General features: G+C 36.7%; 2 protein-coding genes across 5 annotated transcripts; one reads left to right on the top strand and one right to left on the bottom strand.

The window, feature by feature from the left end:
* Window positions 1–75: 75 nt before the first annotated feature.
* prlrb (prolactin receptor b) lies at window positions 76–13,164 on the bottom strand. Its single transcript, XM_065284394.2, has 9 exons — window positions 13,015–13,164; window positions 10,933–11,001; window positions 10,710–10,842; window positions 10,460–10,629; window positions 9,544–9,719; window positions 6,725–6,866; window positions 6,421–6,520; window positions 6,258–6,327; window positions 76–3,279 (listed from the first exon to the last, which is right to left on the bottom strand). The coding sequence occupies exons 1-9, from the start codon at window positions 13,043–13,045 to the stop codon at window positions 2,644–2,646; spliced, it is 1,527 nt and encodes a 508-aa protein (XP_065140466.1). The 5' UTR covers window positions 13,046–13,164; the 3' UTR covers window positions 76–2,643.
* Window positions 13,165–13,942: 778 nt separating this feature from the next.
* On the top strand, window positions 13,943–26,999 carry malt1 (MALT paracaspase 1). Of its 4 annotated transcripts, none has more exons than XM_065284396.2 (19): window positions 13,943–14,056; window positions 14,723–14,919; window positions 15,013–15,179; window positions 15,277–15,398; window positions 15,487–15,634; window positions 16,012–16,190; window positions 16,804–16,900; window positions 18,324–18,398; window positions 18,528–18,569; window positions 18,766–18,789; window positions 18,884–18,907; window positions 18,994–19,197; window positions 21,656–21,833; window positions 22,312–22,383; window positions 22,469–22,596; window positions 23,179–23,328; window positions 23,445–23,602; window positions 24,645–24,770; window positions 24,844–26,999. In XM_065284396.2, exons 2-19 carry the CDS (start codon window positions 14,771–14,773, stop codon window positions 25,300–25,302), a joined length of 2,502 nt encoding a protein of 833 aa, XP_065140468.1. In that variant the 5' UTR covers window positions 13,943–14,056; window positions 14,723–14,770; the 3' UTR covers window positions 25,303–26,999. The 4 variants fall into 4 exon arrangements, with proteins under 4 accessions (XP_065140468.1, XP_065140467.1, XP_065140469.1 ...); XM_065284395.2 differs by having other exon boundaries at window positions 13,949–14,082; XM_065284397.2 differs by lacking the exon at window positions 18,528–18,569 and having other exon boundaries at window positions 13,949–14,082.
* Window positions 27,000–27,002: the final 3 nt, after the last annotated feature.

Raw genomic sequence — 27,002 nt, forward strand, 5'->3', positions numbered from 1 at the left:
TAAGGTTGTATTTGTTAATATTAGTAAATGCACAATTGTTCATGTTAGTTCATTAAAGGTGCCATAGAAAAAAAAACGATATATAGACATAGATGAATAAAAAGAGCTCTGTTCATGGTAATGACATATCGTCGCTGTCCAATGAAAACCACGTATGTCCATTTAGTCGATTTTGAGATTTTCGATGGATTGAATGTCCGTATACAGTATGCTTCACATATCTAAATGGCCAATGAAAAGTTGTGAATCATGTCATCTGATTTTCACGTAAATCCATTTGGTGTCAAAGCTGTCAATCACGCTGCGTATCTCCTGCCCTGTGGAAGCATCTTGCCGGTCTCGTGAAGTTTCATCGAAGCTCAGCACTGCATAGCCGAATAAACATAGCCCTGTGAGACAATGACTTTCCTTCATCGAGGTAAACGTTTCCCCCCTGATGCCAGACGTATGTCTAGGTGTGACAAAATTACGGTAGGACTGTGCAAACAAAGTATCTGTCTAGCATTATCATGTCAGTGTATTGATTCATTGTTTGCAAGAGACATTTAATAAATGTATAATTAATATTAAATAAACTAAGCGTATTTAATAAACTAAGACGTAGGCTTTTTAATAAACTTTAAAAAGCGTATTCATCTGTCAATATGCAACGCGACTTTACCATTCTAATTAATGATTGGAAGAACGCTTATCGACCACCGTTGCTGTAAAATATGCACGTATGTCCATTTAAACTCAAACTACACATTAAATTAATTACAAGTTAAGTTGTTAAAATGCAAAAAAACAAGTTGTGACTGCTGAGTTAGCGCTATGCTAATTAATGCTATATGCTACCGTTTAGGCTGAAGTTCTACTATTGACTTTGTACGTTACGTTTGGCAGGTCCATACTGGAAAATAAAACGTACTGCTCAGAAACGTCCATTAACAATCTCCAAACAATTAGTTGTTCCTCAAAATCTGTATTTTCATCTGATACAGGCTCAAACATATAAGGTCTGTTTACTAATGTGAGCTACTGGCATGAGCCTCAGAGCAATCAGAGCAGAGCTCAACATTATTATTCACGACCCTTCCAAATAGGGCAAAAATAGACCATTATATTCAAAGGACAATCCTAGGGTTGTAATATCAAAGAACAATTTAACATATTATTTCAATGCATTCTTTGGCACCTTTAAATAATGTTAAAAGATACAACTTTTGATTTTAATGCACAAGTATGAAATTAACATGAACTAAGATGAATAACTGATGTAGAACTACAGTTCACTCTTAGTTCTTGTTATCAAATGCATTAACCATGTTAACAAATACAACCTTACTGTAAAATTACTTCGGTGTTTATTTCATGTTTTTATAATTGCAACATAAAGTAACAAACAAATAGATGTTTACCACAGGACTAAAAAAATAGAAATGGCTTGCGTTCCAGTTTAAAACCACACTAAAATCTGCATTAGGACCGTTTAAAATTTAGACTACTTCCATTTCCTTCATCCTGAACCCAATGTTTGTTCCCATATAGCGTCAGGTCAATGTTTGACTTGAAGTAACTCTTAACTGCTGCACTGCAGACCATAAATGTTCCATGATGAGATCTGCTGACCCGCCTGCGTTTGCATTAACTCGCTTCTCTCAGGTCGTCTATATAACATGAAAACCCACATCAAAGCCCTCCGAGTCTAACCTGCTTCTCGGGTCACTGCTCTCGTGTTTGGTTAAGCTTTGACAGCGGTTAGGTTTTGATAACCCTTGTGTGCGTTTGGAACAAATCTATTATTCAGTAGTAGTCTTGACTCTAGTTGGCACCTTTAAAATGAACAATTTTTACAATACAATACACAACAAACTTAAAGTACAAAAAGTATGAATATATTTATATTCATTGTTACGGTTTCTCTAGGCAAAAATGATCTTTGTGAATTAATATAAAATCTACATATTTACAGTGAATCAGTTTTCAGTGATATATAAAATAAATTGTACGTTTTTTACGAAGTGGATAATTCGTACAACCACATTCGTACATTTGTGTACGATTGCTTTTGACATTGTGTAAGGTTTCGTTATTCGTTATTGTGTTTTTGTATGATTCAGTTCATTCGAATTTGCCAACTCGTAAAATACGTACAATTTCTTGTGAGATCAAGCTGGAATAAATACACTGTAAAATCATTTTGACCAGTCAAAGATATCTTGGTTTGGTAGTTTCATCATACATAACTATAAAAAATAGTAGTTTAAATCTGTGTTCCCATTAACAAAAGCACATTGTTTAGCTACAATGACCTTTCGAAAATAAAACTTGTTGTGTTTTGTTTGTCTCATTTGGTGAGGTAGTTAGTTGAAAAAATGTTCAGAGAGGTTTAACAATTAATATAATGATCTGTAGTAGGGTATTTTTTAACAGCCGTTGGTCGATGTGTAATGGTTTTTTATAAGGACGTTCTAGCAGCTTCCTGTTTCAGACCCATATTGAGTAAGTCAACAGAGAAAAGTCAATATTAATAACCATTAGAAACCTATTAACTCGATTTCTTTAAAACAATAAACACCAGGTTAACAGATGAGAACACGTTACTGAAAGTCGAAAAAAGTGCTTCAATAGGGGAATCCCAAAGTTTTGGTCACAGGAAAGTCAAGATGCGCTTGTCACAGTTTCCAAATATTCCAAAGGTTCCGTTGAACCGGTTGAAATCTCTGTTTTGTCACATTTGATCTCTTTATGTCTTTGTGCGTTTGTGTCTTTATGTAGCACAAGAACGTTGTCACTGAAAATATCACTGATCTTACTGTAATCCTCCAACACTGCCAGCGGTTCCTGTTCTCGTTTCTCTTTATCAACCTCAACGTAACCCGTGAGTTCGGCAGGACTGATGCTGAGTTTTCGAAGGCGGTCACTACTCAAACAAGTGTATTTGGCTGGATTTCGGTCCTGAGCGTTACTACTGTCAGGTTGAAGCTGCCCTGAATCATCAAGTTGAAGATGCTCTGAACTTATTTCAGGTTGGATTGTGGCTAGTGTATCTTCATACTCGTATCTGTAGTCCTGAGGGTCACATCCTGGACCGGGACAGCTCAATCGCTTCAGTTCCTCAGTGCTCTTCTGAACGATCTGCTTGAACTTTTGGGCAGGTTCTGTAAAACATTTTCCATCCAACTCCTCATCGTCTTCAGAGATCACGAGATAGTCCACGTCACGTTCTGAGCTTTGGGATATCTGTGGATATCCATGAATGATGAGGGCATCGAAGATCTCTCCAGACGTTGCGTTCTGGGAAATTGATCAAATGAGAGGTAACAGTGAATACTTTATTAAATTTATTATCACTAGCTTAAGATTTATGGGGGAACGGAAAAATTGGTATTTCCTCCTACATTTGGTTATCATGATTTTCATGATCGCTGAAATCTAACAATATGACAACCATGGGTCAAAACAATCCAATATTTTTTGAAACTACAGAATTTAAAGCAACACTATGTAGTTTCCATGTAAAAATGACTTACAACTCCCCCATGTGGTTGAAAAGCGCAACAGTGCCTGGTATCAGACACTCTTCTGCAGGCAGGGGGAGGGGCGGGGCTGTGTGCTCTACCCTCCACCGCCACTTTCAGAGTGTGCTTGTAGCAGCTAGGAGGCTGCTCAGATTGCAGCAACAGTACAATTTGTCCTGTTAGAAGTTGTTCTATCACTGAAATAATTTTAGAGACATTATTTAAAGGTAAAAAAACTACATAGTGTTGCTTTAATAAGCTGGAAAATTATATGCATGCATTTGGCAGATGCTTTTCCCTGAAAAGGACTTATGGTGTATTAGAATGGTGCTACTGTATGCATTATTATCAGTAAATAAAAGGGATATGATAGAACAGTGATTCTCAAACATTTTGGCGTGCAACCCGACCCCCTTCCGTAGGGTGCATCCCTTCTTGCCCCCCAAAAGAAAGTTTTTTAATCTTTGAATTAAACATTACATAATTACAATTAATTAAATTAAAGAATGTCATAAGACTCGGGCCTCTGACACCATCTCACGCCCCCCAAGGGGGGGCACCCCCCAGTTAGGGTACCACTGCCTTAGAAGAACCTTTTGGTTCCATATAGAATCTTTAACATCTAGAGAACCTTTCTGTTTCCAAAAAAGTCCTTTGTAGTGAAAAATGTTACAAAACAACTTTTATTTGTAAACTATTATTTGTCGGGCTATATGCAAAAAAGATTTTAAAGGTTCTCTGTATTCTTCTTAAGAACTAAATGATTTTTAGAGAACTAAAAACAGTTAATCTATGGCATCTCTGCAAAAAGTGTGTGTGGGTCAGCACAGTGGCTCAAATGGTAGCCTGGTTTGTGCCCTGGCATGGTCTGGACCAACCCAGTATCACGAAATAACATACCTATAGTCACGTAAAGTCTTTTCCGTGAACCTGACACACTTTTCCGCCTTTTTGTGTGAACATGTCACGCATTTATGTTTACGTCTCACTATCATGTATTTTATGGAGGACCACAAGAGTCATGCAAAATGTAATAAAGAACTTCAATTTTTAATAACTACCTGGACAATAAAAATAGCAATTAATAGATTTGTTTAAAAATTCATTAATTAATCTATAAATAAATAGACAAAGTTACAAAAAAAATCATTATGTAACATTTTATTAGGCAATAAAAAATGAGATTATAAAAATAACATAGAAATGAAATATTAATCCATTAATAAATAATTCAAATTAATATAACAATTTATAAAAACAACATAAAATACTCAATAAGTTCATCATTTTAAATTGCATTTATAAATTCTTAATTAAATAATGGAATTTCAAATTGTATTTCAAAAAGCGATTTAAAAAGAGAAATAAATAACTGGATTTATAAATTGAATTACAAATACAGGTTTAAATTAGGCATTTAAAAAGGCATTTCCTTTTAACATTTCTGTTTTCATTTCCCCGTTGGTTCTCCTTATTCTTTTCGCTATTGGATTTGCTTTTCGTTTTAGCCTCTCTATTTAGCTTTTCCGTGACTCTTTGGGTCCTCATCTGAGATCTATAAATCTGCGCATGACGTACAATCAGAGCCAATCAGCGAGCTTGTTACATCCTCCTGGCCATAGCTAATTTGCATTTCTCATTTGACCATTTGCAAGGACCCAAAGAGTCACGGAAAAGCTAAATAGAGGGGCTAAAACGAAAAGCAAATCCAATAGCGAAAAGAATAAGGTGAATCATTGGGAAAATGAAAACAGAAAAGTTAAACGGAAATGCCCTTTTAAATGCCTAATTTAAACCTGTATTTGTAATTCAATTTATAAATCCAGTTATTTATTTCTCTTTTTAAATCGCTTTTTGAAATACATTTTGAAATTCCATTATTTAATTAAGAATTTATAAATGCAATTTAAAATGATGAACTTATTGAGTATTTTATGTTGTTTTTATAAATTGTTATATTAATTTGAACTATTTATTAATGGATTAATATTTCATTTCTACGTTATTTTTATAATCTCACTTTTTATTGCCTAATAAAATCTTACATAATGATTTTTTTATAACTTTGTCTATTTATTTATAGATTAATTAATGAATTTTTAAACAAATCTATTAATTGCTATTTTTATTGTCCAGGTAGTTATTAAATATTGAAGTTCTTTATTACATTTTGCATGACTCTTGTGGTCCTCCATAGTATTTGTTACTCTACTGTTTTGTCCTATTTTCTTACTATAGACGCTTCGGTTTAGGGTTAGATCTGCATAAAATGACATCCGTACCCAAACCCAACTCTAACCCTAATGCCAGGTGACAATGGTTTAAAAATCATAAACATAAAAATAAATCATGAAAAAAGGTATAAATACTTAAAGTGACTTCCTAATGCAACACCAAATCTAACCCTAAACCGAAGCATCAATGGTTTGAAAATAGGACAAAGCAGCCGAGTAACAAATACGCAAACAAAAATGTGTGACATGTTCACGCAAAAAGGCGGAAAAGCGTGTCAGTGTCACGGAAAAGACAAATTTCGTGATATAGGGTTGTCTGGAGGTCTTTCTGGGTCGCCATGTGTTTCCTCCCACAGTCTATAGACATGCAGGTTAGGTGAATTGGAGATTTCGATGTGCTCTCCCCCAACGTGTGTATGGATTAACCGGTTCTCGGATATATAGCCATTGATGAGAATCAAACCTATAGTCTTTGACCAATGCTCTACCAGTTAAGCTACAGGAACATATATGCATGTACCTTAATTTGCTGAGTATCAAAGCCATTGATCTTGGGTTCTGGAACTGGTGGCAGTAGAAAATGTTTCACGCTAGAATAAATAAACACAAACAATATCCAACAACATGTAAATAGCCCGTATAACAACAGTATAAAAGTGATTGTAATGAGAGGTAAGGCTTACTGTTTTATCTTGGTTGCCAAAAATGTTGCGCTCAGCAAGAAAATAAAGGCTGTTAGAGACGCAGCGAAGATCATCACATCGTTCTGTGTCTCTGATGTTTCTAAAGCAGAGAAAACAATGTGTTAAGACTTATACAGCTGCAATTGTGCTTTAAATAGTTTATGATTTCATTTTAATAGTTTTTTTGTAATCTATTTATGTTTTTATATGTAGTTGCAGTTTGGATTATTTCTCTTCATCCTGGTCATCATTACAAAATCAGAAAAACTACTTTGTAGTGTAACATAAAGTTGTGAAAGATTACTGTCTGGGATCCAGATGGATACGGGTTCGCTCCATTCACTCCACAGGCCCTGGTCGAGTTTACAGCGCACTTGTATATGGTAAGATGCTCCTGGCTGAGGACTGTAGACGCTAAACTCCAGCTGTTTTCCAGCACTAAATGACTATAGGCATAGGACAAAGGATTTAAAATAAACAAAAATCTGTTGTAGAGCAAGTACATCAAATCAGTGTTTTTTACCCTTTAACTCAATTCAGAAGTGAATGATAATGATGTATAATTTGAGCTGTCAGCAAGGGCGTAGATTTGGTATGTAGACCAGGAAGGTTTAAATGTCAACTCTACATACTGTAATTAGCCTTAATCATTGTAAAAACATTGTTGGGTATGTCATTGCTAGTTTTGTAAATTGTTAGTTTTGGTTAATGGAAAATATGCCCTTTGCTTCTAGGTATGAAATGTCAGTAATAATTGCATTTTTGTAGTAAGTAATAAGAGCATGTAATGTCACTTAGATTATTTATGTAGTTTATAACAGAGATGACAAGATATAGGCAATTGTTACACATTACAACTTTAAAGGGATGGTTCACCCAAAAATGATTTACTCACCCTCAAGCCTTTCTGGATGTATACGATTATCTTTTTTCAGACAAACACAATCAGAGTTATATTAGAAAATGTCTTGGCTGTTCCAAGCTTTATAATGGTAGTAAATGGTGCTTTTGATTTAATGCTTATTTTAATTTGTAAAATCGCATCAATTGGCCTCAGAGCTGGCCCTGGAGCTGTGTGGATTAGAGTTCTCAACGGGTCGGGCCAATAATATAAGCAAATGAGTCGGGTCGGACCTCCGGCTTAATCTTTTACGCTCCGTGAAAAAAATTATTAATCATCACTGCTGTTCACCGTAAAGAAAGTCTGGTCTGGCTGCTGCAACGTGCATCACAGATAGGGGCGGGGATAGCATTAAGCTACGGGGCGGATTTGCAACGGATCCAGCTGCCGGCTTCAGAACGGATCCATTGCGGATCCGCCCCGGAGCTTATTGCTATCACTGCGTGCACGCCTGTTGCCTGGAGTAGAGATGGAGAAAAGTAAACTTGCCGCAGGTGAATTCACTGTTGCTTGCTACTATATGAGGAGAAGCCGCTGGCTGGGCACTTGTTGAGTTATTTTTATTTATTATTGTGTGATTTTTAGGCATATTTATATAGCCTATATTTAAAGTTTATTGTTTCAGTTGTTTGTATTGTTAAAAGGCGTAAACATTAAAGCTTGATGAGGCCGGGTCGTGATTTTCAGGCCTGTTGAGAACTGGATTACTTCTGTGTAGGATGGATGGACTTTTATGGATGGACAGAAGCACTGTTTACTACACTTATAACGCTTTGAACAGTCAAGACATTATCTAATATAATATATATATTGAAAAAAATCATATACATTAAAGATTGCTTGAGGGTGAGTAAATCATGGGGTTATTTTCATTTTTGAGTGAACCAACCCTTTAAGGTGTGTCTGAATTATAGGTAAACTCTTGAAATGTTGCCAACTAAAAATGGTTTCAAACTTTAAAATGTAACAAATTTTGTTTCTTAAAATCTGGGCTTTTAATCTGTACTGACTCAAGAGCCCCAATATTACATTTGAATGTTTTTTCTTCTACACATTTTATACAATTTACAATAATTTATTAACAATATTAGTATATTATTAAAGTAACATTTTCAAACAAATGTATAAAAGTGTATAGAATACCCCCCCCCCCCAAAAAAATCTATTTTATCCTTTTCTAATTTGAAATTTCTATTCTAAGTTATAAGCACCCTAGTTAAAGACGGGGTGCATGATTTTTGAAAAACACAGGGAATCGGGCTGAGTACCAAAACTTATGCACTTGTAGCCAATCAGCAGTAAGGGGCGTGTCAACTAACCAACATTGTTGCCTAGGTTGTGTATGTGTGGGGCGGGTCTATCAAAAGAAGGTCCAAATTCTATTGTGGTAGGGGCGTGATTGTTTAGGTGATTTCAAGTGTCAACATTGGCTTCCAGAGATCATGCACCCCGTCTTTAAAGAAACACGCCCACATTTTGGGAATTGAGCTTATTCACTGTATGCCCCAGAGTTAGATAAGTCCATACCTACCTTTCTCATCTCTGTGCGTGCTGTAACTCTGTCTGACGCAGCCCCCGCTAGCTTAGCTTAGCACAAATACAGGAAGTAAATGGCTCCAGCTAGCAAACACGAACATTTTCCTATTTATGTGTTGTGATTTGTATAGTCACACTTTGTACAAATAACAAGGTCATATGAGACACAGCCATCTTTTAACCATGTACATACTGGGAATTATATTCTCAGAAGGCGAAGCACTGCTACTTGGGTGGAGTACAAGTGTTGCACTAATCACTCCGCCCATGTAGCAGTGCTTCGCCTTCTGAGAATATAGTTCCCAGTATGTATACTGTTAAAAGATGGCTGTGTCTCATATGACCTTGTTATTTGTACACGGTGTGACTATACAAATCACAACACATAAATAGGAAAATGTTCCCGTTATTTTGTCACTTATTAGGAGCAGTCTGCTAGCTGGAGCCATTCACTTACAGTCTTTGTGCTAAGCTAAGCTAGTGGGGGCTGTGTCAGACAGTTACACAGCACGCACGGAGATGAGAAAGGTATGTTTGGACTTATCTAACTCTGGGGAATACGGTGAATAAGCTTAATTCCCAAAATGTGGGCGTGTTCCTTAAAAGTAGTGTAACATTGTTAACCCTAAACAACATTTTTAAGTATTTCTTTTAAAACTTTTGCTGTCGTTGTCCTTCAATCTCACCTCCCAGTCTTTTTTCTCCTTGCTGTTTTCCATTTTAATGCGAACTTCATATTTAATCGTCACCCAGCCCGAACGTGTGTCTGCATCACTGGGAGGCCGCCATCGCAATAGGATATAAAAGCTGTTCTCAGTCTGATTTACAGTCACATTTACGTTTTCTGGAGGGTGAGGTTGAACTGTAGGACAATAAAACACGTTAAATGACACAAAACTGAACAGACATAATTTTTTATTTCAATTAATGCTTTAATGCAAATTGACTTTCATTCAAACTATCATTTTTTTATCAGTATGTGTGTTTCCTCGGTTTGATCCGATGACCTTCTGTGCTGTTCCACATGAGATGTGAAATTAATGCATATTAATTTTTAAAATCACACATGTGCAAACCTTTCACCTCCATACACGTACACAAGCATATTTAGCTGGCCTCAGTGGGATGTTAAATATATAGCTTGAGTTTTCCGTATGCAAGAAGACCTGTTCATCCTCATTTAGCTACTCCCAGGCAAAACAGCCTCTGTTACATCCCACTCAGTAATTTTCCATTCAAGTCTTGATGAAGCCCAGCAGGCACAGATTTATGGCAATTGCAAATTGACTAAAACAAGGACTTGCTATAACAGCGGACCTAAACCATTCACTGTTTTAGAAAGTAAAATTGTACCATGGGGAAAGGGACGTGTTTTGGTGTGCTTGCCCTTACATATAAGTATGCAAATTTGCCATAAACTATATTTAGCGAGCAGCTCACAGTGGCTCCAAGTGTGAGTGTTGTCAAAACAACCCTGAAATTGGTCTCTGTGGTAAAACATCTTTAACCACTCATGCGTGGTTAGTATACACTAGGGGTGAATGGACATCTCGAGAGCGCACATAAATACACGCATAATGCATGCAAACTTAATAAACTCACCGATATCCATAACATCTACTTCCACAGATTCCGAGTAGGTTTTCCCCAGCGCGTTGGACGCAAGCACCGTGATGTTGTACATGATCCAAATCGATGTGTGCCGCTTATCGAAAAAGCAGGAATTGTTTCCTGCTTTATGATAATCTGGACATTCAAAGACTTCCACAGAGCTAAAAAATAAGGTTTGTATGTGTTATTACTTACTTTAAGTCAATAGTTTAACCAAAATCTAGGATTTACTTTAACTCACCTCTCCTTTCTATAATACAGATGGTGGCTCGTTGGCAATCCACCTGAAGATCCGGGCTCCCACCAGCACGTGAAGGTTTCTTTCTCAGGTGACCGACATCTTGTAAGTCTAGGCCGACCGGGTGGAGAATAACCTGGACACACATCATACAGTATTTCTAGTTTATAACCAATGATGTGACCACCAAACAACATTTATTTCTTTGAATACATTCTTCACTTACACATGCTGTATGAGATCCAATAGAGAAGCCACATCAGAATCAAGGCATCTGCATCTCTTCGCATTTTTCCTGCACGAAAAAAGTCCACAAAGTCAATGAGTTGTCAAACTCAAGCACATTATGCACCACCTGTGGAGTTTGTTTGTACTTCAAACATGAATCGGGACATGCAAAACAACCGCTTGGCATGTGTAAACAGCTTCGCGCTGAAAAACAACTAAATGAAGTTAAAAGGTTGACTATGTGAACAGTTACATTAAGACTGCATTAAGGATGATTCTCAGGTGCATCGCTATGAAGGTTTTCATCAATGTAGTGAATGCATTTCTGCAGGGATTGTATACAGATGATATACATATACGATGAAGATAAAGTTTTATACAATACAGATTGTTTCAAGGCGGCTTTACAGTAATAAACAGGAAAATAACCATGTAATTTTCAAAGCAGAGCATACCAGACAAATGAGTCAGGTGTGGCAGGCGCAGGTACAAATTGTTGACTTAATGGAAAGTTACAGCCTCGGAGAAGAGAGAGCCAATAAAAAAAACTGATTGGACACTTGCAAAACAATGAATGTGCATTTTAATGATTTTATACAAACACTCCGCTGTAGTGTGTTGTAGTGCACACACTACACCTCCCGCATCCTACACCCTATATTTGCATATTTCAGAATACCTTCAGCATATTTACAACACAACAAACAGATCATTAAAACGCCAAGGGCTTGGTGGAAAATTAACTCAAAGGTTAACTCAATGATCTTGGTATGAATCAGATACTATTTGTCTGTGGTCAGAACAGTGTTTTTTATTCAATGACCCACATAAATGCACTTATTCGGGAGGAAGCGGGTTAAAGTGCGAATTTAAATGACTTTTAAAACATTAACTGTCCAATTAATTTCCAAAAAAATTGTTTTTAGACGCACAAATCTGTCCGACCAGAGTATTTTGCAGGATTCGTTTAAAAAAAAATGACATTTTTACCCACAGATCTGCTCATACGATGCATAAATCATTACATGGAAACACTAAACTTTCTGAAAACTTAAAAAGTTTTTAAAAATTCCAGTCACTTAAGGTCTTGTCTCAAGGGATTAATTTTACCAGACCAGTTCCACTGATAACAATGTGATAGCTGACAGCCAAAACATATTGCTTCTGTAACACAAGACAGGCCAGACAGACATCTTATGATCTTATGACAACAAAACTGACCAAAGAAAATTTTTTTAGAGATTTTGAAGAAAGAGTTATATATAGTTATATATATATATGAGAGAGAGAGAGAGAGAGAGAGAGAGAGAGAGAGAGAGAGAGAGAGAGAGAGAGAGAGAGAGAGAGAGAGAGAGACACTGCAAAAAAGGCATATATAAATCAACATGCAAAAAAGGTATATATAAATCAACATATATTTTACGTTGATGTTACTTAACAAGTTAAGTTAAACAATTTCTACTTGTTTTTATTATGTCAACTTATCACGGATCAAAACATTCAGAAAAAGTTGAATTGACTAGCAAAACCAAGTTGTTTTATCTTCATTCTGCATTTTTTACAGTGGATATTAAACATAAAAAATATATCAAATCTATATTTTAAACAGTAAAAATATAAAATATTAAGTGTAGTAGCCTAAATGTAGTAAGTGTAGTAGTAGTAGTAAACCTTATTTATTTAGTAGTATCAGGTTGATATAATATGCATGTATACTGTGTTTATGTTTGATATCTGTATTATTAACATTAACATTATTTCTACATATACTAATACATTTTAATAGTTTATATGTTTTATATACAGTTTATATGTTTTTATATACAGTCTATATATATTGTATTACACTGGTGCATACTATAGTAATTATTAAAGTATTACAGTTTATACTGCTGTATTATTTCATGTAGGTTATAAATTAAAAAAAACTAAGAAGCAATAAGAGAACAACACATCAAGTAACACCAACGCTGTAAACACACTTTTCGTGTCATTTCTTGATATTTGCATTAACGTATAGATCCTGTAAAATGTTACACAGACTAGAATATTATAGTATTGAGTATGGAAGGAGACTCACCTGGATTTACCACCCAACCTGCGATAAACATCACACACACAGTCACCTGTGTTTTGTACCCTAACGCAGTGCTACATTTCGGACTGTTGCGCTGTCAAACTCCAGTTTTCTTTCCGACTGTTAGCAAAGGACGGAGATCCCCAAAACACATTATGATGAGAGTGGGAAGGCCAAATGCAACGCCAACTTGTTGACACTGCGCACAACCTCCAGTTACACACACGCAGAGAGAGGGGGGGAGTGTCATGGTACTACGTTTACAGATAGGGTACTTACCTGCCATTAACAGTGTGTTGTGCTACTAACCACATAAAAAATCGTAGTATATTATAATTACTTTACTTCAGTTTACTACAGTAAATACTAGAGTAAGCCATACTACAATCATTTTTCATGTGGTTACAGTACATCTTGCAACTTTAAACCTTCTAAAAGCATCTCACGGCCAGTGCATGATTTTATACACATCGTGCCAATTTGATTGGAATACATCATTGATCTTTACTCTAGATATACATACATTATAAATTCTGCACTTATAATTTCATTAATTGTAAATTATAATGTACAATATTACATATCTTTGACGTTGTCCATTCCTCTTACTGTTTCTTTATTCGCGTGATCTATACATTTGTATTTACTCCAAATACGCTTTAAAAAACTTTACACTATTAGCGTCTGCGTGTCACAGACCATTTTATGAACTATATGTTAATAATAATTTTCACTACGTTTATTTACGGAAAAATCATGTATATTACATGTACAAAAAGTTTTCAGGTATTAACCTGTGACATCAAAATACCGCGAGATTCGAAAGCGCATGTCTTGATGTCAGAAGCCGCTCAGTCTGCGCAGTGCTGCATGAATTCCGCTCAAAGGCGTTTTGAGTTCAGGAGCGATGAGAAACACCTTCCCCTTTGTCAAACACCAGGAAGTGATGCGTACACGTAAATTCTCTGAAGCTGAATTTCCCCTCATCTGCCAGGATTCATGTCGTTTAATAAATCTTTTTTCGACTCGATCTGATACATCTGCGGTACGTGCACTTGTTGTTTACCTGACGTAAGTTACAGCCACGTGTGTTTACGGTTATGTTTGTATATCACTGCTTTGTAAACAGTATAACTAAACTCTGTAAGTTTGAACTAAACTTTGAACAGCACCATTGATCAATGTGTTTCATTATATTCCCAAAAGAGGAATCTGAATTTCAGTCATTTGAGTAAATTGTAGTATAATGTAGTAATTACAGTAATTACACTATAGTCAAGTGTAACAACTGTAGTACTTACTATAGTGAATCAATACACTTTTTTACTTCAGTATTCTTTAATATTTGCTATAGTAAGGCTCAAAAGCAGTTTAGTATCTAGAATTACTACAGTTTACTATAGTAAATACTAAAATATTATGTATAATATAATATATGTTGGTGGCAGCCCATATTTAAATTACAAAGATTTTTTGTCCTGTTTGGGTGCACTGTAGTATCTAGAATTTTTACTACAATTTATTAATTAATAATAGTAAAAATTTAAGTACAGTATAGCGTGTGGCAGCCCAAATTTTATTTTACAAAGATTTATGTCCTGTGTGCGCTGTTGATGCTGTAAACTAAAGAGTGCATTTCTTGCATTTGACTTACAAACAATAATCAAGGTACTGTCACAGAGACTTAAATATTGTTGACTTCCTTTTGCAGGAGTCAACCTGACAGGTGCCGATCAAACATCATCTGGATTTGTTCATCATGTCAGATATGAATGAGAACTCTTTAAACATAAACTTCCTGAAGGAGTCTGCATTGAAGAGGCTCTGCGAGTCTCTCGACAAGGCCAACAACAAGGGATGGCGAAAACTGGGGGAGATGGTGAAAAATGACAAGCGATTCAAAATGAGGTGACCACCTCGACTCCAAACCACAATCTTAACTTTTCATTTGATATATAGTTGACTGTATGCTCATGTTATCTCCCTGTCTCGCATGTACAGTGTGGATGATATGGACATGTGCTCTCTGAAGGTTTTGGAGGTGGATGGCAGTCCCTCACGTGCCATGCTTAAGCTCATGGGAGATCAAGGCTGTGTGGTGGGGGATCTGACAGAGTTTTTACAGAAGATGGGTCACACAGACGCCCTGCAGTGTCTTAAACCATCAGGTGCACACAAAGCTGTCTTTCATAGGTTACAGATAAGATGGGTAGAACCTTAGAAGTCCTAATCAAGCTGTTTCTTTCTTAAAATGTATCCCAACAGGAATTCAAATTCTTGTCCAACCACAGTCAGCGGCGGTCATTGCTGGACACAACCTCCGTCTTAGCTGTTGTGCTGTAGGCTCTTCACCTATTCAATTCCAATGGTTTAGGAAAACAGAGGAGGTCTGTAAATGCAAAAAATAATATGAAAAGTAAGAAACGTACTTACATACTGTCAATCAATGATGTCGTCCAATTATGATCCTAACAGGTACCTCATAGCTCCTCCCCAGACCTGGTGTTCAGCCCAGTTCAGGTCAAAGACGCAGGGTTTTACATCTGTAGGGTAAACTGTGGAAACACATGTGTTTTCAGTCATTGGGCCCAAGTAGACGTACTTGATGTTCCACCAAAATGTGGTAAGTTAGGGTGCGCTCACATCATACTTAACTGGACCGAACCGCACCCGAGTACGATTGTGCCCACTCATCTGCACTTACACTACACTTTATGATCCGTACCCAAGTATGCTTACATCATTAAAAAATGTGATTGTTTTAAAGAAAACTGGAAGATATGCATGATGGAGTTCATCGTAATTATGAGTTTATGGCTTGTTATGTGTGTTTGAAAACATATGAGCCATTAAGGCAAAACAAGAGTGATCGGAGAGCAGACCGCTTTTATAAATTTAGGGTTTAGTGTTTTACAGTGACAGCTGAAGCTTCTGATTCTATTCTGATCTCTGTTTATCATTGATGTCAAAATTTAAAACGTGGTTTGCTGTTTTGTTCAGGGCTTGTATCTCAGCCATCGGACGGCAGGCCCAGGGTTCTGATTCAGCCCCATCCCCAAAGACTGTTTGTTGGTGATTCACTCTTTCTGGAGTGTGGAGCTATTGGAAGACCCATACCGCAATATCAATGGTACAGGAATGGAATCCCAATCAAAAAAGCAACCAAGAGGAAATACAGTGTAAGGTCGTGAATACTTTCACTGAAGAGCATTGATGATTTCTTATGTTTACATTTACGTTATTTAGCAGATGCTTTTATTCAAAGCGGCTTTCAGAAGTGAGAAAAACGTATATAATTAAGAAACATTTGCATGTGTACATACATTTTTATATTTATATATAACCTATAATCTATATTATATATAAATATAAATATTTATTATTAAAAAAAATCTTAAAATTCTACATGTATGTGTGTGTATTTATATAAACATAATTATTATACACAGTACACCCACATATATCATGTAAACAAAAACTTTTATTCTGCAAACGATTAGTTGCGACTTATCGTGAGGCAGCACTACTTTGATGAGTGACAGTTAAAAAAAATAGTCCCTGGCTGTCACTGGGGCGGTACTCTTTTAAAAAGTACATATTTGCACCTAAAGAGTTCATATTGGTTCCAAAGTGTGCATATTTTTTCACTTTGCCTTTGGATAATACGGCATATGCATGTATACATATCTGTACTGAAATTATACATATTAGGACATTTTTTAAGGGAGCTGCCCCCGTGACAGGCAAGAGCTTGGCAAGAGTGATCGAACAATGTTTTGTTGTTTAAAATAGGTCCAGGGTTTAATGCCAGAGCACCAGGGAAGATATCGCTGTGAAATCTGCTGCAACAGCGAGCGCACATGGAGCAATGAAGTCGATGTTGTCGTTGGTACGAAATGATTTATTTTCTAGATGCTTTCGTATTAATTTTTTTTGTGAACAGAAGTTAGTCTGTACAGTTATGCTGTGTGCACACCACTGTGACTTCCAACGGCGGAGCGACACAATCTTGTTCATTTCAGTGGACGCAACAATGGTAACTGTGACAACAGAAAGTGGGCGTGTCCAGCTACGTGACAAAGTTGATAAAAATTCAACTGACGAGCGACTACCAATGAAAGTAAAGCACTGGTTTTTATGTCATTTGTCGTTTATCTAGAGGACGGTTTATGACACACAGCAACAAAGTCACTGGCGGTGTGCACGTCGCATTACTGTTTCATTAATGTAACATGCATAACTTTTGAAGGATAGAGATCAGATATGAAGTAAAAACAGTTGAGATGATTGTTTAAACCTTAAAGGGACACTTAAAGGGACACAGCGACCTTAGAGTTAAACATTTGATTTTTACCATTTTGGAATTCATTCAGCCGATCTCCGGGGCTGGCGGTACCACTTTTAGCATAGCTTAGCATAATCCATTGAATCTGATTAGACCATTTAGCATCACGTTCAAAAATAACCAAAGAGTTTCGATATTTTTTCTATTTAAAACTTACAGAAGACTCTTCTGTAGTTACATCATGTATTAAGATCGATACAATGATATCATGCAGTGTTAGGGTGGTCCTTATTTTTCATTTTTTTAAAGTTCATGCTCTCACCCCACCAATATATTTGAATAAATACATATTTTTAAAAATATTAATTAATATTTAGAGGTTGCTTAAGACCTTTGAAGTTTAACACATTCGCGTATTATGTGATACTTTGTGCTAGCATGTATAATTGATTAATAATAACTCCTGTTTTAGTTGTGATATGTCTTTCAAAGCAAGAAAGCTTCAATGTGAAGGAAGCACAATATACAGTGAGACGATGGCTGAAGCAAACACAAAGCAAGTCCGCTTTTTTGTCGGTCTTAGTACATGATGTAACTACAAAAGAGTCAAGTTTTAAATAGGTTTTAAATATTGAAACGCTTTGGTTATTTTTAAGCGCAATGCTGAATGGTCTAATCAGATTCAATGGATTGTACTAAGCTATGCAAAAACTGGTATCGCCAGATCCAAAGATCGGCAGAATGGATTACAAAACAGTAAAAATCACTCAATTTACGGAGCATATTTTCAAAAAAAGTGGAGTGTCCCTTTAAATTAAAAGTATTACATTAAAAACAACTTAATAATGGTGTTACAAGCAGCTACAAGTGGGGATCTCTTCTGGAGCTATGAAATAATGTCTTATGTAGCTCAGTATAATAAATTACCAGCATCTGTAAAGTTATTTGTAAACTGCGTGGAGTTATTAAAGAGTCGTAAGCATAATCTTTCGATATTAAAATGATTTTACTCTGTTTTTTTATTAAGAAAGTCCTTGCCATTCAGAAATGAAAACCCCAGGGATATCAATTCATATCTCAGAAGCAATGGAATGCTCTGAAGGTAGATGGATTGGCACATCTGGTGTCTATGGTGTCAGTTTTACTATAAAATCTCTTTCTGGATGCATGTCACACTGAATTATCGTATGCTTGAACGAATAATGCATGACATAAAAACTTTGGGTTTCAGAACTGGTTTGGCAAAATAAAAGAAGGTTCAAGATTCTTTTCGGTAGGGACTGCTAACTTCTGTATGGAGGGGTTAACTTGTATTCATCTTTCTTGACTTTTCTCACTGATTGAGTTGGTGGAGGTCGCTACTTAATAGATCTGATGTATTTTATAATTGCAAACAGGAGAATTGGTTTGTAAATGTCTAACATAATCTCAACATCAGCATGTAAAAGTCTTCTCTCTTTGATTTTCAGATGATTTTTTGACCAGTGAGCAGTGTAAGTACTTTGGTTTTATATCACATGAAGATTTTTTGCACATATTGAGAAACAAATCTTTTATGTCATTACCAATTGTGATTTTCTTTCTCAGATTACAGTCTTGAAAAACCTTACGGTGAGTTAAACAGAAGCGTTTATGAATAAACCTGATGTCCGAAGCCTTCAGGTCTTTTCACAATGAATGTGTGGGTCTCTCAACAGCTACAGACAAAGTGGCCCTTCTGATCGGTAACCTCACATATCGAAATCACCCCCAACTAAAAGCTCCTATGGTTGATGTGTACGACCTCACCAATCTTCTGCGGCAGCTGAACTTTAAAGTGGTGTCATTGCTGGATCTGACAGAGTCGGAGATGCGGAATGCCGTGGAGGAATTCCTCTCCCTGCTTCATAAAGGAGTCTATGGTACTATGGCTTCTATATGGGAGTTTATGCAACTGTAGTTTTTGTTGTGTGGGAGTTTATGCAACTGTAGTTTCTCCTACATAAGAGTTTAGGCTACTGTAGTTTCTGCTATATGGGAGTTTATGCTACTGTAGTTTTTGCTGTGTGGGAATTTATGCTACTGTAGTTTTTGCTGTGTGGGAATTTATGCTACTGTAGTTTCTGCTACATGGAAGTTTATGCTACTGTAGTTTTTGTTGTGTGGGAGTTTATGCTACTGTAGTTTCTGCTACATGGGAGAAATTGCTATTGTAGATTCTGCTGTGTGGGAGTTTATGCTACTGTAGTTTTTTGCTACATGAAAGTTTATGCTCCTGTAGTTTCTGCTATATGGAAGTTTATGCTACTGTAGTTTCTACTATATGGGAGTTTATGCTACTGTAGTTTTTTGCTACATGAAAGTTTATGCTCCTGTAGTTTCTGCTATATGGAAGTTTATGCTACTGTAGTTTCTACTATATGGGAGTTTATGCTACTGTAGTTTCTACTATATGGGAGTTTATGCTACTGTAGTTTTTTTGCTACATGAAAGTTTATGTTCCTGTAGTTTCTGCTATATGGGAATGTATGCTACTGTAGTTTCTGCTATATGGGAGTTTATGCTAATGTAGTTTTTTGCTACATGAAAGTGTTTGCTACTGTAGTTTCTGCTATATGGGAGTTTATGCTAATGTAGTTTTTTGCTACATGAAAGTTTATGCTACTGTAGTTTCTGCTTTATGGGAGTTTATGCTGATGTAGTTTCTGCTATATGGGAATTTATGCTACTGTAGTTTCTGCTATATGGGAGTTTATGCTACTGTAGTTTCTGCTAGATGGGAATTTATGCTACTGTAGTTTCTGCTATATGGGAGTTTATGCTAATGTAGTTTTTTGCTACATGAAAGTTTATGCTACTGTAGTTTCTGCTTTATGGGAGTTTATGCTGATGTAGTTTCTGCTATATGGGAGTTTATGCTACTGTAGTTTCTGCTATATGGGAGTTTATGCTACTGTAGTTTTTTGCTACATGAAAGTTTATGCTCCTGTAGTTTCTGCTATATGGAAGTTTATGCTACTGTAGTTTCTACTATATGGGAGTGTTTGCTCCTGTAGTTTCTGCTATATGGGAATTTATGCTACTGTAGTTTCTGCTATATGGGAGTTTATGCTAATGTAGTTTTTTGCTACATGAAAGTTTATGCTACTGTAGTTTCTGCTTTATGGGAGTTTATGCTGATGTAGTTTTTTGCTACATGAAAGTTTATGCTACTGTAGTTTCTGCTATATGTGAGGTTATGCTAATGTAGTTTTTACTACATGTAAGTTTCTGCTACTGTATCTTCTGATACATAGAGGTTTATGCTTCTGTAGTTTTTGTAGTTTTAATACATGGGAGTTTGTTGATGTAGTTTTTACCACATGAGTGTTTTTGCAACTGTATCTTCTAATGTGTGGCGGTTTATGCTACTGCAGTTTCTGCTACATGGGTACTGTAGTTTTTACCTACTGTGTGGGTGTTTGGGCTACTGTTTTTTCTGCTACTGTAGTTTCTGCTACAAGGGAATTTATGCATCTGTAATTTCTGATGTGTAAAGGTTTATGCTACTGTAGTTTCTGATACATGGGAGTTTATGCAACTTTCATTTTGGCTACATGAGAGTTTTTCTACTACTGTAGTTTTTGTTGTGTGGGAGTTTATGTGCTGCTGTAGTTTTTGTTGTGTGGGAGTTTATATGCTGCTGTAGTTTTTGTTGTGTGGGATTTGATATGCTACTGTAGTTTTTGTTGTGTGGGAGTTTATATGCTGCTGTAGTATTTGATGTGTGGGAGTTTATATGCTGTTGTAGTTTCTGCTACATGAGAGTTTATGGTACTGAAGTTTCTGCTGCGTGGGGGGTTATATGCTACTGTAGTTTCTGCTATATGGGAGTTTATATATTACTGTAGTTTCTGATGTATGGGAGTTTATATGCTTCTGTAGTTTCTGTTGCGTGGGAGTTTATATGCTACTGTAGTTTCTGTTGCGTGGGAGTTTACATGCTACTGTAGTTTCTGTTGCGTGGGAGTTTATATGCTACTTTAGTTTCTGTTGCGTGGGAGTTTATATGCTACTGTAGTTTCTGTTGCGTGGGAGTTTATATGCTACTGTAGTTTCTGTTGCGTGGGAGTTTATATGCTACTTTAGTTTCTGTTGCGTGGGAGTTTAAATGCTGCTGTAGTTTCTGTTGCGTGGGAGTTTATATGCTACTGTAATTTCTGCTTTGTTGGAGTTGCTGCTACTGTAGTTTCTTCTACATGGTTTATTCTGCGTTAGTGTTTGTACTGTATGTTTCAAAGCAGCATGACAGTAAACATATTCATTTAGGAAAGAAGATGAAAGAGTTCTCATTGGGGTGAACTGAAAATAAATTATTCTTGCTTTTGTTTCTCTCTCTAGGTCTGTTGTATTATGCTGGACACGGATATGAGAACTTCGGGCACAGTTTCATGGTACCCGTGGACGCCCCGAATCCATACCGATCAGCCAACTGCCTTTGTGTCCAGAGCATTCTGAAACTGATGCAGGAAAAAGAAACCGGACTTAATGTCTTTCTCCTGGATATGTGCAGAAAAAGGTTTGCATTTTTTAGTATTAAAATGTAGAAAAACCAAATCTATATTGCCCTGCTGAAAGAAACAGAATGGATTTCAATGCTGACCTAGACTCTTGCTGGTCTAAATGGTAACCTGGCTAATAAAACTGGCTGAACGAATAGTCTCTTGGTTAAGCTTGTTAAAGGTGGGGTGCAGGATTTTTGCAGGAGTCGCCCGAGTACCAAAACACACTTGTAGCCAATCAGCAGTAAGGGGCATGTCTTCTAACCAACATCATTGCCTGGGTTGCGTATGTGTGGGGCGGGTCTGTCAAAAGAAGGTCCAGATTCTATTGGGGTAGGGGCGTGTTTTACGTGATTTCAAATATCAACATTGGCTTTCAGAGATCCCGCCTTTAAAATACCAGCAAATTAGCATCTGCTGTATCACAAAATGCTAGTCATTAGGATTTGTCCTAAGTTTGTCATCACTCTTCTTAACACCATTATATTGTTTCAGAAACTTGCATGATGATGTCATGCCGAATGTCATGCTTAAAGTCACAGCCAATATTGTGTTTGGATATGCAACGTGAGTAACTGTTTCTCATTTTAGTTCAGTGAAAACATGCTATATCTTTTTTGTTCTCTGTCTAACGTCATGCATTTTTGTGAAGGTGCCAAGATGCAGAGGCTTTTGAATTGAGTTCAAGTGGATTCACCAATGGAGTCTTTATTAAATTCCTAAAGGGACGCCTCCTAGAGGATGAAAAGATCACTGTTCTGCTAGACAGTGTTGCTGAAGGTGAGGGTGCCCAATCATTTTAAAAGAGACATATCAGGAAAATCTGACTTCTTCCATGTTTAAGTGCTATTATTGGGTCCCCAGTGCTTCTATCAACCTAGAAAACATGATAAAGATCAACCCAGTAACTTAGTTTTGGTAAACCATTCTCTGCAAGCATGTGACAAAATGCGGCACATTTTTGCTCATACCTAAAAAGTGGCAATTTTAACGTGCTATAATAAATTATCTATATGATATTTTGAGCTAGAACTTCACATACATATTCTGTCTTGTGAAATGTCTGAAATGTGAGAAAAGTAAAACTATTGCTTTAATAATAATTGCTTAAATTTAGTAGAACATTAAGCACACCCAAGGTGATAATGCGGCATGACGCAAAGCGAAGTTACACGCTGGGTGTGCATTATTTTCTAAGTATTCAAAGAATCGGAGTCAATTATTCAGCATTATTAAGGTTACCACAGGTCAGGGGGACGTTTATTGAAAAATAATGCATATCCATGGAACATGTCTCAACCAATTAGAATAAAGCATTTAACAGCCCTGTTGTATAAACATAACTATACTGATTATTTGTAGATATGGGTCAGTTTGACCCGACGAAGGGTAAGCAGGCACTGGAGATCCGCAGCAGTTTGTCAGAGAGGCGATCCCTCACCGATCCTATCCGTCCTGGAGAGTATTCACACCCGGCCCAGGCACACAACCTGCACTGGTGCAAAGCACACGGTAATGTCAGCTAATGCAAAATATTATAGAGCTAAATCACTATAAATAACATCTTTTTGGTGAGATGTAATATAGATCAGACTAATTTAATATATTGCCTTTATGTCTTAAAACAGAACTTCCAGAGAGTAAAATTTTGGATTTTGAATGTGGCGTTCAGATTAAAATGGACTTTGCCGCAGAGTTCTCCAATGTGCTGGTCATCTACACCAGCATTGTGAAAAAGCCAGAAGAAATGGCATCATGTCAAGCACACATAACTAACCTTCCTCTGGTTAGAAGTCTTTTCATTTGAAAAAAAAATATCAGAATGTCTTCATATGTATGATACCTTAAATGATTAGTCAATTTTCTTAAAAAAAAAACAGATAATTTACTTACCACCATGTCATCCAAAATGTTGATCTCTTTCTTTGTTCAGTCGAGAAGAAATTGTGTTTTTTAAGGAAAACATTCCAGGATTTTTCTCATTTTAATGGACTTTAATGGACCCCAGCACTTAACAGTTTTAATGCAGTTTAAAATTGCAGTTTCAAAGGAGCCTAAACGATCTCAAACAAGGGGTAAGGGTCTTATCTAGCGAAACGATTGTCATTTTTGGCAAGAAAAATAAAAAATATGCACTTTTAAACCACAATTTCTCGTCTTCCTCCGGTCCTGTGACGCGACGCGCGACTTCACGTAATTGTGTAATGACGTTGAAAGGTCACATGTTACATATATGAAACGCACATTTGCTGACCATTTTAAACAATAAACTGACACAAAGACATTAATTGGTATCATTCCACATACAACAACGTAGGAACGGTCCTCTTTAAACACACTTGTAAACACTGGGGTGTAGTTTCGCATTCGTCATCTGTGACCTCTTGACGTGATGACGTATTACGCGAGGTTGCACTGGCGCGTCACGCGACCGGAGGAAGACGAGAAGTTGTGGTCTAAAAGTGCATATTTTTAATTTTTCTTCCCAAAATTGATAATCGTTTCGATAGATAAGACCCTTATGCCTCGTTTGAAATCGTTTAGAGTCCTTTGAAACTACAATTTTAAACTGCACAGTGTTGGGGTCCATTAATGTCAATTAAAATTAGAAAAATCCTGGAATGTTTTCCTCAAAAACCATAATTTCTTCTCGACTAAACAAAGAAAGACATCAACATTTTGGATAACATGGTGGTGAGTAAATTATCTGGATTTTTTAAAGAAAATGGACTATTCCTTAAAAAGAAAAATATTTTGGCATGTTTTCATAAATAGTATTTCTATTTCTTCATCTCTCCGTGTGTCTTGTGTATTATTTGACATTAAAGGAGCTGGATGTAGATCCGAAGCTGATGAATAAGGAGACTCTTGAGGAGACTGGAAGTTTCTTACTGACGGGCAGTCTTCCCCAGCATTGCCTTTATACCCGGCTAAGCTCAATACAGAAGCTCAGGGTAACTTCCATCGCCCCCTACCCTTTTTTTATTAGCTCCTGAATTTTGATTAAAACACTTTTTTGTTTTACAGGACGAACTTGCTTTTACTGTTTGTCTACAAGTCCAGTTTAACTCCCTGGAAGATCTGGTCCAGTGGAACATGGACGTTAACATCGGCAAGCCCCTCACTGCCAAACTGGAACTCAACCGGCCGACCCGGAAGAACAGCTGCCAGCTGACGTGTCCGATGCCCCACAGTCCGTCCACCAGTCCCAGCCACAGCCCGTCATCCGATCGACGCTTCCACAGCCACGGCCCCTGCTTTCCTCAGCTGCACGCCAACCCCTACCTCAACGTCTGTGAGCCTCTCTGCGGTGCTATAGGAGGTCACGGCGGATTTAAAATGTGTGGTGGTGATTATACATATCCATGTGATAATGTGCCAGGCTCACCTTCGACCCCACTGAGTATTCCTATCGAGACCACTGATGATGTTGATGACATGCAGAATGAGTTTATGAATAGTTTGCAGTTCTACAACAATCCCTAAATCATATAATTTAAACAGATTAAATGTTTCCCTTGTAATGCTTTGGATGAAGGCATAATGTAAATGTTAAAGGCCTTGACATCTTTGCACGAACCAAGTTTTTCAAGCTACTTTTGTTTTTGCACACAGGGACAAAACAGAGCTTAGAGGAGAGCAGAATCAGTATGATACAGTGTTTTTATTTGTGTATGTTACAATACTTTCTCTTGTCCTAGTGTATACAGTTACAGAAGTTTATTAAAGGGCACCTATTATACAAAATTCACTTTTACAAGGTGTTTGGACAAAAATGTGTGTTGGCAGTGTGTGAAGACAACCACCCTACTTATTTTTCAATCCCCATTAAACCAAAGCAGTGTCATTAGATATGCCGTTTTGATTATCTTGTAAATGTGACGTCACACTGATAAAGCCCCGCCCACTGCCACTGAATGACAGTCCATAGTTTCTGCCTTTTTTCACAGGAATCAGATCTATTTTAAAGGAATATTCAATTTTCTTAAAAGAAAAGTCCAGATAATTTACTCACCACCATGTCATCCAAAATGTTGATGTCTTTGGGGTATATTGTCATTTTTGACGATAAAAATAACAAATATACACTTTTAAACCACAACTTCTCGTTTAAATCCGGTCCAGCGCGACCTAACGTAAATGCGTAGTGACATAGGGAGGTCACGTGTTACATATATAAAACGCACATTTGCGGACCATTGTAAACAATAAACTGACACAAAGACATTAATTAGTATCAGTTGACATACAACAATGTAGGAAAGGTCCTCGTTCTCAACACTTGTAAACACTGGGGCGGAGTTTCGCGTTAGTCCTCTGTGACCTCTTGATGTCATGACGTATTGCGTGCGGTCACGCTGACGCATCACGACCGGATCTGGACGAGAAGTTGTGCTTTAAAAGTGTATATTTGTTATTTTTATTGTCAAAAATGACAATCGTTTCGCTAGATAAAACCCTTATGCCTCGTTTGGGATAGTTTATAGTCCTTTGAAACTCAGTTGAAAAAAACTGTTACGTGTTGATTTAAGCGTTAATTGTTGGTGTCTATTAATGTCCAGTAAAATGAGAAAAATCCTGCAATGTTTTCCTCAAAAAACATAATTTCTTCTCGACTGAAAAAAGAAAAACATCAACATTTTGGATGACATGGTGGTGAGTAAATTATCTGGATTTTTCTTTTAAGAAAATGGAATATTCCTTTAAGAACTTTTTTAAGTTCTCACTGTCTCTTTTGGTAAGGGAGTGAGGAGCAGTAGCTCATTTGCATTTAAAGGTACACACACAAAACCCAAATAGGGGCTTTTTGGATATGCTATAATAAATTATCTATAGGGGAATTTTGAGCTAAAAACTTCACAGACACATTGTGGACACACCTGATACTTATGCATCTTGTAAAAATGTGCATAATAGGTGCCCTTTAAGTAGATTTTTTAAGTACAGAACAGAAGAAAACTTTTTTTGTTGAAATCCTCTCTTAAACTTGTAATAAAACACAGTCAAGTCATCAAATCTCACTACCAATACTTCATAACACACGTATTACTACACCTTTTTTGCATAAAGCAAGTACTGTAACATTCAGAGTATTTTAGTTGTTAAATGATCATTTAGGTTTAATATATTGCATATTATCTACTGTAAAACATGTTCATTTCGATTTTAAAACAGTTTATAAATAT

The sequence above is a fragment of the Paramisgurnus dabryanus genome, chromosome 5 (genome assembly GCF_030506205.2).
Source record: "Paramisgurnus dabryanus chromosome 5, PD_genome_1.1, whole genome shotgun sequence".
Taxonomy (NCBI): Eukaryota; Metazoa; Chordata; class Actinopteri; order Cypriniformes; family Cobitidae; genus Paramisgurnus; species Paramisgurnus dabryanus.